The following is a 17215-nucleotide window of genomic DNA, read 5'->3' as shown; positions in this document are numbered from 1 at the left end:
TAAAAATACTAAATAATATTTTAGCGCTATTTCTTTGTTTTTTGGAAAAAGTCTTTACCAGGCGGTAGTGGAAAACGTCAACGTTTCGTCGATTTCAATAATAAATTTGTAGCTGTCCGCGGAAAGAAGAGTTCCTACGATGGTATGAGTGCGTTTAATGCCATCGACAATAACAGGTCACCATCGTCATCAGCAGCTATGAGTCTATTTTATGGTAAACGTGCACCCAACGGGTTTCTTGGTGTGAGAGGAAAACGTCCGTTTACAACTGGTAAGTACGAATGAGAAACTGTACACAAGCAAATATAGGATTTATTAATAATTATTTTTATTTTCTTTGGCTGGAGGACTTGTGTGCTTTGTGAAAGAGATACTTAACCTTTTTCAAGGTAGTCACCGCGAGCGTCCAGCTAAGATATTCTTTCAATTAAAAAGACTATTTAAAGAAATGACGACACTGGTGTATTTTTACTCATTTATTTTTAAATCATTTTAAATATAAGAATTCATATATTGTTTCTTAACATAGTTTTAGATTTTAACATTCTCACACACAGAATAGAAACTAAAAAAGAGTTTTTAAATTTGCAGTAGTTTTACATTTTTTATAGTTAGGTTTTTAGTATTTCCATGCAACGTTATTAATATATCCGACATTATCTATACAATTTCTTAGTGTAACCGTATTATTTTTAGCCAGTGGTTCTCAATACTGCAACATATATGTTTGTTTGAGAGGATTGAGAGCTGCGGTAGGTCTGAAAATAAAGATAATTTAACTGATTAATTTTGTGTCAAATCGCTGAAAAATTCTTAAATTAATTCCTAATTAACCAGAAACAGAATTCTTAAACAAAAACACGGAAACTATGATAACGTTAGAACTTTTTGTTCCGATTTTGTTGGACACTATTGTAATTCAAAATAACTTCTACAGAAATTTCGAGGGTACCAGTTCTTTGGTACTAGTTATAAAGAGACATACAAGAATATATTTAAGTGTAAAAACTCTATCTGTAACATATCACCACAAAAAACTCCAATTGTGTTAAATCGGGTAATAAGGGCGTCAAATTAATACCTGTAATTGGTCAATTGAAATAAATTAATTGTTTCGGTTGAGACCACATGTTAGTAATGTTCACTTGGTTAGATTTGTCCAGAATGAATACTCCTCCTTGTCAAAAGCGCTACAATTAAACTTTAATTCAAAAAAACTTAATTCAAAAAAAGTATGAATCTATAGTCGGGCATAGCCGACCCTACACCAGTCAGTATGTTAAAAATGGGGATTATTAAAAAAATAATAAAAGAAATAACTCATGTATGGAATTATGCTCGGATAGTAATCGAGAAAAACTGCAACTGTAGAGATAGTAACTAGTGAGAAACTAGATTGTGCAGTTAAAACTTTTGTTCGTTTCGTTTTAATCACCGGGTTTGGATTCAGCATTATCTATTTTGGTGGATATCTACGGGATTTGTGTTAGCTGGCGATAGAGAGATGTCAATGATTTTGGACCAATTAGTCTATCGTCTCTTCTACTGAAGACATTAGAAATATGTAGCAGAGGAGGCTACCTAAAGGATGAAGAGATGTCAAGAATTTTAGACCTATTTCTCTATCGTCTTTTGTAATGAAGACTTTAAAAATATGTACTTATAGGTTTACATCTAAGGATCAATTTAGATACTGATTCCATTAGACATTTCTGAAGACATTAGAAATATGTAGCAGGGGATAGCTGCCTAAAGTATGGAGAAATGTGAAGAAATTTAGACCTATTAGCCTATCGTCATTTGTACTGAAGACATTTGATATACATATACTTATAGATTTACATCTAAGGAGCAAATGTTCTAAAGTTTAAAGAGCACATTTCAGTTGCGTTTTTTGGATAGAGAAGAAGCCTCAGCAACATTAAGATAAAGGAAGAATGCTCAATAAAGCGAAAACGAACCTTAACATTCAAAGTATTGAGAATTTTGTAAGGAGTTTGATGACTAGAAACTTACTAAGACTACATCTATATAGCTATAGCTATATCTAATAAACTATTCAAATGATGTTCAGTGTTTATTTGGATTTATTAGGTGAAAAAGGTATTAAACGATCATATGACAGTCTCAAAAGGCAGAGATCTTTTCGATCTGGAAAGCCACATGTTTGATAAAGTCATAGCCTAATTGTAGGCAAGCTTTTAAAAAGTTATTAGTATACAGCCGATTACTTTGTTATTTCTAATAGAGATTCTGGAGGAACGGCTAACATAGCTTTAATTGCATCAGGGATATCTAGTTTTTTTTATGCCGTGATTGCATACCTTTTGTGTTAATTATAGGATCGGAAGTTTCCACTATTCTATAAAAAACATCACTCAGAAGCTTCTTCACCTAGCATTCTATTAGATGAATCATTATTTTATGGAGGCAGGCAGTTATAATATTTTATATAAACTCCAGATGTGGCATTGCAAAACTTTAATAATTTTAAAAGGTTTTTGCAAAAGTTTCAGGATTTTTTAAAGCTTTTCTGGCAATATTTCCGTTATTTGTTGTTCCTGTTCCCCCTGCTTTGGGTTTGTCAATAATAAGAGCAATTTCTTTCGAAAATGCTTTTAGAATTTCTTTTTTCGTTTCATCGAATGCAGATTTCTGATCATCGGATCTCATTTTTCATAGTCTTTATGAAATGTGGAGGCAACATTAAAAAATCCTTATCCAAGCATGTATTGGACTTAAACCAGTTCAAAACTTCTTTTGAACTATTTGATAAATGATTTAGGGGTTACATGACATATTGGACAAGTCTGCACAGATTTTGTTCCTGTTATAATGTGTAAACTGCAAATGTTAAATGGCATAACTGCAATAATCTTTATGGGTTGTGGTTTTTATTTGCACTAAGTTCTACAACATTCCTTCGCTGACTTCTTCTTTTGTTCATAATCAATAATTGGTCCACCGTTCTCTGATTTTAATTTTTGTAACATTTTCAATGCAGTTATATTCAAATCACGATTTTCACAAATTTAATCAATAACTTGCCTAAGTTTCGCCATTATGACTTTTCACCATATACTTTTTAAAATTATCCTTGTAGTTTAAACAGCTTTTATATGAGTACATACATACATACATACATACATACATACATACATACATACATACATACATACATACATATTTACATACTCTATTTCATTTTTTTAGCAAAAAAAAAAGCGAAGTACTTCCAAAAGAATGACATTTATCACTACTTCAAAAGTAGCAATTAGTAATCTTTTGTACCTTCTGTTTAGAGTATGTTTAATGACTTCCGAAGATTTGGTTCAAGGGAACGCTATTGGAAATGGTTGAAATCGGTCTATTATTTCTCCTAGCCCCGTATATCACTTCTTCAGGTCTTTTTCAGTATTTCAATGGAGTAAATTCAACTTCTTTTTCGTTTCTTTGGAAGTTATTTTTTTTGCTGGGTTTTGTATGAAATTCTTATAGCTTACTACATTTAGATCATTTTATAATATAGTTTTTAATATAAAAAAGTATTTTTGATATTAAATAGATCGAGAAACACTTTTGGACAACAGTTTTTGAAAAAACAACTCCTTAATCTATAAAAAAAAACATCCACAAAATATCTTATGCGCAACCTCAAAGTTAAAAAATCCAAAATAACATGCACCAATATACATTTTTAAATCATTGTTTTTTAATTTTAAAAAGCTACTTAAAAGTTACATCGCTTTTTTAAATTTTATTAATAATAACAAAAACTCACCTCTATATACTCTTGTGAGTACTTTTTTAGTAATTCGTAACTTTTGAACACAATAGGCCCGTAGCTCTGCTATACTATGAGTAATTTGAAAATGCCTAAAATTATAGCAAATAAATCAAAATTAAGTATTAAATTAAATAATAAACATTTTGAGTTTTTGATCATTTATTTGTTTTGTTGGAAATTAACTCACATTGTTAAAGTTGGCTCATATTTGAGCTAACATGAGGAATCTTTGATTGCTGTTTTAAAAAATTAAGGTACATAGTTTATTTATTATTTTATTCTTGGCATTTTGGCTGGTGTTAAATGCCTCGTAATACTTTCGGTACTATTTGTTGCATGATCCCTTTTTTCATCGTAATCTTTCATATGCAATTTTATTTGACGAAATTTATAGTAAATTTCACCCTTTACTTCTTCCAATTTGGCAGCAGACATTTTGTCAATTAATAGTGTCAACATTACAGTGGAGTTTTTAAATGTTCTTCGCAGCAATTTCCATTCAAACACAGAGAGTCCTTCATTTTGCCATTGTATAAAGGAGAGAATTTTGTCATTCGTATCATCGATAGAGTTGGGGAAAAACCCAACAACTACTTTAGGATGTGCAATTTTTGATTCTTTCGTTGACGCGTATTGTATGTGAATAAGTCTTCTGGGACCCATTTCCGAAGAGGTGTTTGTAGAAGTTATAGTTCGTAGATGTGATAGATGTTTTGGTCTTCCTTCTTGCATCATTTCTAACTTTCTCAGCTTTCTGCGTTGGGCACCAGAAAGTCTTTTTTTAGTTGTATCTGTATTGTTATCTATTTGGGTGTTATCCTGAAACTGTGTGTTATCCTTGTTGGTTCCTAATTCTTTATTGCTCTCGTTCGGTTGGGCTTGTAATGAGCTCTCATTGATACTTTCTTTATTATCATCAACATAAATAGTTTTATTTGTTATGGTTTTACATAATAACGCGGAATTAGGAGTATTCATTGCTGGTACATCGGACTGTGATTCTTTATCATTCTTTTTTGACTCTGCTTGCAAAGGGTTTTCTTTGATACATTTTATATTATTGTCATCATTAACTGCGCCATTAATATTATTATTGATTGCTTGAGCGGCTTCTCTCTTTTGTCGCTTCATGGCCATCTTTTTTAGCTTCCTACGTTGTGCACCGGAAAGTCTTTTCTTAACTGTATTGTTATCTCTAATATGTGTGGAGCTTTTTGTTATCGTTTCTTCACTATTCACGGCTGGTTGAGATTGCATAGTACTTTCCTTACTGTCTTCCATTCCAATTGTCCTATTCACATTGTTAGCATTGTCCTCAATCTGAATGGGTTTGCTATTAATAGGTTCTTCATCATTCTCGTTTGGTTCGGTTTGTGACGAACTTTCCTCCTGGGTTTGATTTGATATCGATTTATTTTCCTCAATTTGTATGGGGTTGTTGCTAAAGGATTCTTCATTGTTTTCAACTAATAGCTTGGAATTAGACTCCATGTTATTAATGTCGATGGTCTCTGATTCTATATCTTTCTTATTTGGCTCTGATTGCAAAGAATTTTCTGCTGTTTCGGTTTCATAGTTTAGGGAGGTATCTGTTTTCTGACCTGTTAAAACAATCTCTTCATTTTCATTACTTCTTGGCATATTCTCAATAACGGAAGCCAAGTTGCCCACCTCCGAAATTGGTTGCGTACAGTCGCTGGATGACGACGACTGGGGGCCTGTTTGCTCACCACCACTAGCCGCCGGTACTGAGGTTATTAGGCTCTGCACCGTAAGTTTTTCTTCATTTAAATTACTTTCCATATTTGGCGTTATTTTGGGTACCACCCTGGCTAGTTTTATTTGGTCCGCGAGAGGATTAGAACCCCTAAGGCTTGATGTAAAATAAAGGTTCTCACTTGTGATATGTGGGACACTATATTTTACAACAAGCCGCCCCTATCCGCCACCTGGGGACGCGTCCGATGGAAGTAAAACTAGCAAAAGACTCCACACGGATCCTCTTTGTTGTTTGTATCCAATAGTTGTTTCCTGAGGAGAAAAATGCGGTTGATAATAGTATGGGCGAGTTGGCCATCGTTGACTCGATTCTTTTCATGACCTGTTTCAACATTTAATTTAACACAGACTCATATTTAATGAAAAGTAATCTAAAATTTTGAGCCTTGTCCAATGTTTGAAATTTCTTTTATTATTTCTTCAATAATACATAACTTTTTATTTAATATAATTATCTTTCAATTTCTCTTTTTTTCAGATGACATTTTATCTGTGAACTAAACTGAGAAACCCACAAAGAACTAATATTTTGCAAACATTTTTTGTGTATTTATGGATGTTTGGCCTCAATAGCAGAACAAGCAGCAGACAAAATAAAATATCTAATAAAATGAAAGGAATAAAATAAAATTAATTATAGTATAATTACATATTTTAAAACATATTAATTTTATTTATAAATAAAATATACAACTACACACCTAATGCATTCTAAATAATTAAATGGGCTGGTATTATTTAGAGTGTTATTATAATTTTTATTAAATTTTTATTTCTTTTTAAATTATAATTTTTGTTTTAAAACTAAATAATTGTGAGAACAAAATACACTAGAAGTTTCCTATATAATGCATGAAATGCAACAAAAATTAATTACTTTCTAACAAAAAATAAAGAAAAAATTAAAAATTGTCTAATTTTAAATAAAAAATTTTAAAAACTAAAAATACACTATATTAAATATTCTAAAAATTAAAACGAAATTTTAAACAAATTTGCACTAACTGTAAATAAATTAAAAAATTAAAAAAAAACAGTATGTACTATTAAAAGTATAGACATATACAATATAAATACATATATACATAACTTATATAAATATTAAATTTTAATTTAATTTTAAATGTAAACAACAAATCTATATATAAATAATATATATAAAAAATTAATAAAGTATTAAAAACAATTATAAATTTGAAATTTTTTTACATCAAAATGGTTAAATGTTTTCATACTTTCGTAAATTTCTTCAACTTATAGTTAAACATTTTTTAAGAGACCTTGATCCATTATATACCAGCAAAAGTCTTATAGTTAAACATTTGTTTAAGAGACCTTGATCCATTATATCCCAGCAAAAAATAATTGAGGTCATTCTTTACAAAGTGCATAAGATTAAGACAATTGAGAAAAAAATAATGTCATTACAAATGACATATTTGAAGTACTTCCCTCATATGTGGATGAGATATAATGTGGTCTTTATTCCTAAAGGGGGAAACACATCACATAGCAAACCAAAAGACTACAGACCAATTAGTGTCGAGTCTTTTCTTCTTGATCAGCAAACTCAGCAGCTAATAATAAAACTTCTGAGTAATAGGGTCATAAGTGAAACGATGGGCGGAGTCAATGTCTCAAGACTTGCCAGTCGTGGCACACCACAGAAGGAAGTCATATCTCCCATACTCTGGAATTTGTCTATGAACTCCCTAATAAATGAATTAGACAAAAAGAGAATTAAGACTGTCGTTTATGCTGATGATGTCGCGGTAGTGGTAACTGGTAAATTCCTAGATACTATATCAAATTTCATGGAATCTGCTCTTAACTTGCTTAGCAAGTGGTATGTTTCCTGTGGCCTCAGTGTAAATCCACTGAAAACTGAAATTGTTCTTTTTACAAGGAAGTATAAGATTGAAAATTTCATGCCTCCAAAGTTAAATGGAATAAGGCTAAATCTCACTGATTATGCGAAATACCATGGAGTAATCCTAGACAGCAAACTATCCTGGAATATGAATATCCAAAACAGGATAAGTAAGGCTAATATGTTAAGCCCATATTATTTTATGGTGTTATTGTATGTTGGCAGGCATTAGAAATCGCTTTTCAGTGGACGTACCTTACGAAATATCACAGGAGCAATGAGGACGACGCCCTTAATTCTGCAATCAGACTAAACGCGTGTGGTTCGTAGTCCGGTAGTAGAGGTATGGGGCACCCACGAAAAATTAAACACTACGAATCTTTACATCTTAATGTAGAATATTGCGTTGCGAAACATCACTTCGACAGACGCTTTCACTTTCGAATTCCCAATAAGAATTCAGCACACGAGTCACACTCAACTGATGGTGTAACGAATGTTTTCACTGGCGGCTCCAACAGGAGTGGAAGAGTGGGTAGTGGCTTTGACATTGAAAGATATGGAATCAAATCCTCTTTTAGGCTACCTAATTATTGTAGTATTTTGCAGGCAGAGATATCTGCTATTAAACGAGTCGCAAACTGGCTGTGGTATTATCAAATATCGGGTGATATATGTATATATACAGACAGCAAAGCTGCGGGTATCTGGACATAGTAATTGTCAGGGAAACTGTAGCGCTGACGAACTTGCCAGAAATGGTACGATGAGGGGGAAGATGAAATCGACGCATTTACTAGTATCTCTCTTACTAACTGTAAGCTACTGGTTCAGAATGAACTGTATGAAATGGCTCAAATCAGATGGTTCAGTGAAACCACCTGTCTCAATTCGAGGTCAATATGGCCTCTATATGATGCTCCCTGGTCAAGCTTACTATTAAGTTTTCGCAGAGGACAGATATGGATGCTATGGAGATACTATTGGCAATCATGCCAGATGACTGGGTCTCGAATATAACGACTACTGAAGAAGTTATAATAATGAGGAAGAAGAGGAAACAATACCTCACCTTCTCTGCTTTTGCCCATCATTCAGTGAAAGCAGAGAACAATGTTTCGGCCATGCTTCTTTACCTTGTCTTAATGAGCTATCTGGGATATGCCTGAAGAATATCCTAAACTTTGTGCATTAAACTGGTTGGTTTAAATCCGGATGAAGAGAGTAACAATCAAATGTACTCCTACGCTAATTTAATATCTATAAATTACACATAAAAAATATAAAAGCCTTAAAATTGTTTCCCCTTTAACGTATGTGGCAACGACTTTTTTATGTTTACAAAAAAACAAATTTCAGAAAATACCAGCAAACTTCAAAATATTTTTTTGTGAGAGCGGAATGACACTACCTTCATATTTTTATTATGGTTTTTCATAAACTTTTATAAAAGGCTTATAAATCAAATTTTCATACAAAATATGTTCTATAAAGCTTCTATATATACTGTTTACTTAGTTTCATAATATCATACACTCAAACCTCGTTTTATGCGTATTTATTTTATTTGAATTAGTGCGGTTTCAAAATTCTAATATTTTTCTTTGCAAAAATAATTTTGAGAAAAATGTTGGTCCACATATCGTTTTGTGCGAATTCGAATTATGCGTTTTTCTGCAAAACGAATTAATCGCATAAAACGAGGTTTGAGTGTATATTAATGATTTAAAAGGACTTAACATACCTTTAGTATAATTTAATCCTTTTAATATAATATAATTTATTTACAGATCACAATTCACCAGTTCTAAAATTATAAGAGATACATTAAAACTAATTATATTTACATGTTTTAAACAGTTTTAATATCAAAAAGTAACTCACATTTATGAAAGGTTATCAGGATCCGTCGATTTCATAAGTGCCTCGAGGAATCATAGAATTGATTTGCTTTGCTTCTTGGTCTATTTATCTATCTTTAAAGGAGTATGTAAAGAAACTTTTGGCTGATTTATCTTCGATAGATCTATTGCAATTGTTTTATATAATGTCAAAACTTTTGCAAGATTTTTGTAGGTACGTTGTTTATTGATTGGGCTTAACATTGGTGATAATGTCACTATTGTTATCATTTGTGATTACTGTAGCTGAACCAGTAGCCTTGTTTAAGCCTTTTTGCTTTTCAAATGTTATACCCCGCACAGTGGTATAGGAAAAAAAGAGGGAAAGATGTTGAGTTTTCCCTAATTAATTTGGTTTTGTTTCATTTATCGTATTTTATGTAAAGTCAGCTTTCCAAAAAGTATAAATTCTATATACATCTTCTTAGAAACTTTTTAGATAACTTAAAAAGAAAAAAATATACTTTTTTCCCAAAAAATGGCAAAAAATCGCCTTTTTTAATTTTTTAAATTAAAATGCCTATAACTTTGGACTCAGTCATAATTCTTTCACTGCTTGATATATAAACTTGTTGTTAAGCGAATAAAAGAAAAATGGCGAAAATCGGGAATATTTGGACCCGCTATTATCAAAAAACTAAAGTAAGGACGGTATAAATTTTAAAATTTTAATTTTCAACTATAAGAGATAATTTACTGCTACGACGACATTTTTTGTAGTGCTCGATGAGGAGATTCTATATACGATTTTTTTTTAAATCGGAACTCAAAGGAAGAAATAGGATCGTTTTAAAAATTTAACATAGCCGAGGTGTCCTAATTTGAGGACCCCCCGCCGGGCCCCTGGCTGGCCTATAAGGTCCAAATTCAAAACCTAAACTCGACAACACCTCCTCTTTGTGCATACCAAATTTCATTAAAATCGGATTAACCGTTTAGAAGTTACCGAATTATTTCCCCCTTTTTTTCCTATACCACTGTGCCCCGTTTTCACACATATCCACCAACACAGACGTTACATCCATTCCTATATGATTATAATCTGTAAATCTTTCCTCATTTTCAATAAACTTTTAAACTTATCTGATTCTTCATTTGTCTTGTTTGTTGGAGTTTTCTTACTCTTAAGATTATTTTTCTTCACTTTCTCGGAATACTAAGCAGACGTAACACACTACGTACTTCATAATTGATGTGCCTCTCTTCACTGCCTAAACTATGTTCAATGTACATTTTAAGTCATATTCGCTCTGTTCCGGGGAGTTGGTTGGGAGTTTTAAACTGCCTTTTGTGCGTTTGAAATGTCTCTTTCAACTAAACTGGGACACATATCTTGTAACACTAAAGTTTTATGTTTTTCTATAGGATTATGATTTGTCCGTTCTGATTGTTTATTTTAAAGAGTTTCTGATTCTTCAGTTATCTTGTTTGGTACATATTCAATTATTTTCCCCTTAATATCATTTGAATTACATTTCTCATCTGCAAAAAGTATGTCGTCATTTTCATTACTTGTTAATGTTTTCTCAATAATAGCGGCCAAGTCCACCTCCGAGATTGTTACCGTACAGTCGCTGGATGACGACGTCTGCGGGCCTGTTTGCTCATCACCACTAGCCTTTGGAACTGATGTTAATAAGATCTGCACCGTAACTTTGTTATTATTAAAACTACTTTCCAAATTTAGCGTTTTCTTGGCTACCAGCCTAGCTAGTTTTATTTGGTCCGCGAGAGGTTAAAGATCCCTAGAAGATGATGTAAAATAAAGATTCTCTTTAGAGAAATATATTAAATATGTACAGTGTGCATAATATGATTCTATATTTTACAACATGCTTCCCAGCTCCGCAACCTGGGGACGCGTCTGATGGAAGTAAAACTAGCAAAAGACTCCACACGGATTCTGCTGTTTTAAAAGATACGCTTTTGGAAGTTCATGGTAAAAACTTTCTAATTCATATTCGATCAAAGTAATTTGGACAGCAAAACTTTTTGATATTTTTGAAGTAGTGTTTTGTTTCTTTTCCAAATTTAGTAGTAAATGTTTAAACCAAATTTCTGACTACCTAACACATAGTCAGGCAAAGTGTTTAACTTCTAATTTAAATAAATTTATTCAAAGTAAAATCTAAAATTGATATTTATTTGTCCGAATTTTTAAAGAAAACATTAAGATGAATGATTACAAAAAATATCGCTTGATTAGCGTTTTATGATTAACTTATAAAAAAAACATTTCAATAATACAAACCAATACGAAGTATTTTTATTATTCTAAAATAAAAAAGTCTCATTTATAACATCCAAAGATTTTACCATTAAAGTTTTAAGCAGTTGAAGAGTAAAGGCTGACAAACCTTTAGTTACATTATGATTTAGTTGAATGGGATCTTGTACAACAATTGATTTGTCGAGTTGTAAAACATAATCGGGTGAACAACTAACATAGTCAGTATATCTTAATAAAAAAATAAAGAATTCTATAAGTATTTATTAATAAAGTAAAATCTTAAATTAAAACAAACCTTCTTGGCATAAGCTTATTAACATCGGCCTTTTTAATAGTTTTACCCAAATATGGACATACAACATTTTGATCAAAATCAAAACTTGTATAAAACATAAAGAAACCTCTAATAAATTTCAACAAATTTGGTTGACCTACATCCTCTAGTTTTATATTGAGATCATTTAAAGTCAAGGTGGCATATGAACATAACCAAGCTGCAGGAAAAAAGAATATTATTAAAGCATTTCATAAAAGTCAGTCGATTGGATGTTTAAATTTTGTTTATATAATTTTTTAAAACTTGAAAATAATCCATGAGAAGTGTTATACGGTAGGGGGAGATTTTGATTTCTCTAACACTCTTTTTTATCAAATGTAGTCGCAATCGAAGTGTTTTGAAGGCAATAGTGAGTGTTAAAATATTTTATCTTAAGTGTATGATCAATTATGCTCGGATCTTACTAAAATTTTGCAAATTTCAGACTATAGACTACACTATATACTAAAAAGTCTAAAAACCTACTTTTCATAAATTTAGTATCAAGTAAAACCCCAGCATTTGGTAAAATATAGGGATTCAAAGTGATTCAAATATTTACGATAATTTGCAAAAGAGAAAAACCTAAATTCATAAGCAGAATTCGAGAAACCCCACCAAAATTAAAAGTACAAAATTGAATAGAAATATTTTACACGCAAAGCAATTAAAAAATAAGTAAAAGTGATATATTATGCTGTGCCGAATGTTATAAACCCTTCACCACGGCGTCTTAAAAATACAGTCAATAACAGTCTTTTAAATAAATTACTTTAGGTTCAGCATGTTTAATTTCATGTTTCTAGATTTATTATTATGGAAAATTCTAAATAGTACCTTTTGAAAAAGGAAAAACTACCCAAAAGTTCCCTTTTATGGATTCTCTCCTAATTCAGACTCTAATTTCATATTTCTAGGCTCAATATTAAAGAAAATTCAAAAAGTACCTTTTGTAGAACGAAAAATTACCAAAAAATCCCCTTTTGATATGTTCTCGTCTAATCCGGACTATTAATTCGGACTTAATTTCATGTTTCTAAGTTCATTATTATAGAAAACTCAAAAAGTACTTTTTGAAAAACGAAAATGCACTAGAAAGTTCCCTTTTATGTGATCTCCTCTAATTCCGAATTTTATGTTCCTAGGTTCAATATTATAGAATATTCAAAAGGTACCTTTTGAGTACCAAAGAGTTCCTTTTTATGACATCAAACTTAAACCAGGCTCCACATACTTAATTTCATGTTTCTATCCAATAACAACACACTAGTGCTGCTTTCTCTCTGCTACTCTTACTTTGCTGCTCTCACTCTGCCTTGTTTTTATAAACAAGAGTACAATAACAAAATTTACCGTATGATTATGTATTTTGTTTTAGTTTTTTGCAATTTCTGTTTGAGCATGAAAAAAAATCTCAAATTTTGATGAAATTTTCAGAGGTTGTTTCGGATTTTTGCTCATATCTCCGTTATTTATGGACCGATTTTGCTGATTTTAAATAGCGATCTTCCCGAAAGCATGTCTAACAGAATTATTGAAGATTCGGATTTTGCCGATTTCTGGGGTGCTCTAAAAACTGATTTTCACAAAAATACAGACAGACGGACATAACATAATATACTCCGCTATCTATAAGGATCCAGAGTATATAAATTTTATAGGGTCGGAAAATTATATTATAAAAATTACAAACGGAATGACATTCTTATATATGCAATTCTCACGAAGGTGAAGGGTATAATACAAAATCATATACTTACGACCAACAGTTAAGGCTTTTTCTTGTTTAATGTTTGCTTGAAATGTCTCAACCGAAGGTAGAGCCTTCTCAGTTTGTAAATAAAATATTACCATTAAAATAATAGAATATGTACTGATTTCCTTATTGAGACTAGTACGATTAAGCCATTTTTTCAGAAAAATACACAATAAACGAGCTAAAAAGAAAAATAATTAATAAATATAAGTTTAAATTTAACATAACAAAATAGCACCAACAAAACAACTCACCAATTGGCTGCAGATTGAAAATAAACTCTAGAAATTTGGTATTAATTGTACCCAAACTATTGGAGAAGTTAATATCACATTCGATACCGGTATGTGCATGTATTATTTTTATAATGGGAACACGAGCTTTATCGATCTGTATTATACCCTTCCAGGATTTGCTATGATTCATTAAAGAAATACCAACTTTTTGAAGCTTAGCGAGAGTTTCCTTATCAGCACGATTTTGAAATATGTTGAAAGTGTCACCAATATCAATAAATAAATCTAAATCTGATTCGCGAGTGCCAATACCAGCTAAACGAGAACCAAATTTATAAATTTTAACATTATCATTTGGAAATAGGGGCTTTATAACAGCCATTAAATCATTTTCAATAAGATCATAGTCGGGAATAAATTTAAGTTTGCTGCCAATTTTAACATGATCCACAAAGAATTGATTAAAATCGGTGGTCAATAGAGAACGTGTTTCTAAGAAAATAAAAAAAAATTGTCACGATAAGGATAACAAAATATGTTTTTATGAAAACCTACTTTTAGTTAATTTAACCGCCTGATCTAAACGTCGCTCTTGCTTTTTCTGTATAGTCTCCTTGCGCACTTCCCCTTTAGTTTTCTTTTGCTCACGTTCTTTACCCACTTTGGCAGAATTCGTTTCACTAGTTTGATTGCTGATACCGCCACTAACTGTATTTGGTCTTTCACCCCCGCCATGAGCAACACACTGATCAATCAAATGTAAAGTTACTTTCTCTACAGATTTACCCAAATCGGTTTTACAGTTTGAACAATGGTAAATTCTCTTAATGTTATTGAGGTTATTGCAAGCCACCAGTATTGTATTTTCAGTGGCCAAGATTTCACTTGGATTTGAGTCTAAAAATGTCTCAATAGCATTCATTACCTTTTCCAATGAACTTATTAATACGGCATCATATTGATGATATGTCTTGGACAAAGACTCCAAATTGTTCACAAACATCTCTGCCTCGAAAGTTATGGGATTCATCTGCCACAGGCACATTAGGCAAACAATAATACATTTAAGCAATGTTAAATCATAAAAAAATTTATTTAAACTTACGTATTTTTGCGGTTTTATCTTGTCCATGTTGTAGTTTTTTGCGAATAAAAACAATTTTTTGTAAAATTTTAAGGTAATTCCCAAATCTTTATTGTTTTTACAACTGATCTTCTTCTTCTGTTTGATTTTATAAATAAATAATGAGTACCGATTACATTCCAAAGAACTAAGCCGAATAAAAATGGTCGACGGCGGCACAACCATTTTTGGTTGGCGGATTGTAATAGAACTGTAAAATAAAAAATCCAAGGTTGGCAACCGTTATCGCTAAGCCATCGTTACCTAAAATACAATTTCAGCATTACTACCGTTACCGCTAAAATACCCAGACCTATATGTGTCAAAAGTATGGCAGACATAAGTGGGTCTATAATTGGTCATACTCACATAGAAATAACACTTCAGAAAATTTATTTAAAGCTCATTGTTGATCCAATCCTACATCGAAGGCCTTATTCCAAAAATCTCCATTAAGTTTAATAGATTAATTGTTAATGTCCATATATAGGACCACTTCCGAAATTGACTTTTTAAATTTAGAATAGCCGAATATAATCATATTAAAATTGCCGCTAAAATATCATTTTAGTAAACCGTTAACGCCAAATAGCAATACCGAAATACCGATAACGCTAAAATACTAATAAAGAAATATTTCAAAATACCGATACCGCTCCTTCATCGCCGTTTCGAAACGGATGCCAACCTTGAAAAAAAGAAATTTTTTCTTTTCTAGAACAAAAGACATGAATTTCTACATTCAAAAGTTCTTTTTATCGAAAATCACTGTTGAGTTTTTAAGCCAAAAAATTACAACGGCTTGTAAAATTTTATTGCGGGCGACTTATTTCTAATTTAAGTCTATTCGACTTACATTTAATATCATAACATTAAAAATGAAACAAACAACCATATACACATACATATATACACATGTATGTGTTAACTTTCAATGTACTTTGGAAATATGTTGGTTGGTGATTGCAAGAAGAAAAATAACGGATTTTTTTATCATTAAACAAGTAGGAAAGTATAGTCGGGCATGGCCGACCATATGATACCCTACACCATGAGTATATTTTTACAATTTTTACTTTTATAAAATTTTTATTTTTTGTAAAGAAACTTTTATGTTGAATATTACCATAATTCCAAAATATTTAAGCCATTTATTGATAAAAAACTAAAATTTCTAAATCAGGCTTTATATAGGTCAAATATGGGCCGATCCTCGGTAAATTTGGGAAAAGGATATATTTCTAAATAACAGTTAGTTTTGTTGAGTTTCATTGCGATACAAATGGTTACAAGTCAATTTTAGACGTTTAAGTCATTTTTTGAAGGGGGTTTGTATGGGGGCTAGGGTCAAATATAGGCCGATCCTCACGAAAATCTGCAGTATCATTTATACTTATATAAAACTTATTTGTGCCAATTTTTAGAGAGATAGCAGAATATTTGACGTAATTATAGCATAAAAAGTTCAAATCGGGAGGTACGGTTGTATGGGGGCTAGGTGAAATAATGGACCGATTTCAACCATTTTCAATAGGCTTCGTCCTTGTGCCAAAAAAACATGCTTGGTCCAAATTTCATCAAATTATCTTGAAAATTGCGGCCTGTATCTTGCGCACAAGGTTTACATGGACAGCCAGCCAGCCGGACAGACGGACGGACGGACGGATGGACATGTCTTAATCGACTCAAAAAATGATTCTGAATCGATCGGTATACTTTAAGGTGGGTATTGGACCAATATTTTTGTATGTTACAAACATCAGCACAAACGTATAATACCCTCCCCACTATAGTGGTGTAGGGTATAAAAATTTACTTGTTGTGCTTAAAAAAAAATCGTGAATTATCCAATACGTGACTGTAGAAAAAAAATATATAAATGATTTATTTGGTTTTTAATTTGTAATAAATTTCAAATTTAATTAAATATTTTTTGTAAAATATTTTATTGTGAATGTTTTTCTGTACTAATAAAATTGTTTTTTTTAAGTATTTTAATAATGTAAATGGAAAACGCTAACAAGACAAAAATTTATTACTTCAACATTAAACTCACATGCAAAAATCTAATATTTTTCTGATACTGATGTAACTTGTAAAATTATACGATTTTCTAATACACAGTATTTTATTGTTTTATTCGAAATTTATAAAATTAATGTAAAAATAATTTAAAGCTTTTAAGTTTACACCATTTCACACACTCACCGAATAAAA

The 17215-nt window shown here is 31.3% G+C and overlaps 3 protein-coding genes across 4 annotated transcripts in view; 1 reads left to right on the top strand and 2 right to left on the bottom strand.

The window, feature by feature from the left end:
• The window catches only part of LOC111675439 (tachykinins), a 41110-nt gene extending 34583 nt beyond the window's left edge, over positions 1–6527 (top strand). Inside the window, exons 5-6 of one of the 2 annotated variants that reach the window (XM_046948446.1) lie at positions 52–271; positions 6045–6527. In XM_046948446.1, coding sequence (XP_046804402.1) covers positions 52–271; positions 6045–6067 — 243 coding nt within the window. In that variant the 3' untranslated portion in view covers positions 6068–6527. Of the gene's footprint in view, positions 1–24; positions 272–6044 lie in introns of both variants that reach the window. The other variant, XM_046948445.1, reaches the window with a different exon arrangement.
• LOC111675438 (homeobox protein 14-like) lies at positions 526–5776 on the bottom strand. Its single transcript, XM_046948443.1, has 3 exons — positions 3975–5776; positions 3782–3876; positions 526–758 (listed from the first exon to the last, which is right to left on the bottom strand). Exon 1 carries the CDS (start codon positions 5588–5590, stop codon positions 4058–4060), a length of 1533 nt encoding a protein of 510 aa, XP_046804399.1. The 5' UTR covers positions 5591–5776; the 3' UTR covers positions 526–758; positions 3782–3876; positions 3975–4057.
• Positions 6528–11459: 4932 nt separating the features above from the next.
• Positions 11460–15193, bottom strand: LOC111675437 (terminal uridylyltransferase Tailor). Its single transcript, XM_046950008.1, has 6 exons — positions 14981–15193; positions 14431–14905; positions 13894–14367; positions 13644–13820; positions 11863–12061; positions 11460–11795 (listed from the first exon to the last, which is right to left on the bottom strand). Exons 1-6 carry the CDS (start codon positions 15182–15184, stop codon positions 11612–11614), a joined length of 1713 nt encoding a protein of 570 aa, XP_046805964.1. The 5' UTR covers positions 15185–15193; the 3' UTR covers positions 11460–11611.
• Positions 15194–17215: the final 2022 nt, after the last annotated feature.

This window comes from Lucilia cuprina, chromosome 4, assembly GCF_022045245.1.
Source record: "Lucilia cuprina isolate Lc7/37 chromosome 4, ASM2204524v1, whole genome shotgun sequence".
Classification (NCBI taxonomy): domain Eukaryota; kingdom Metazoa; phylum Arthropoda; class Insecta; order Diptera; family Calliphoridae; genus Lucilia; species Lucilia cuprina.
This window is presented reverse-complemented; position numbering and strand designations above follow the sequence as displayed.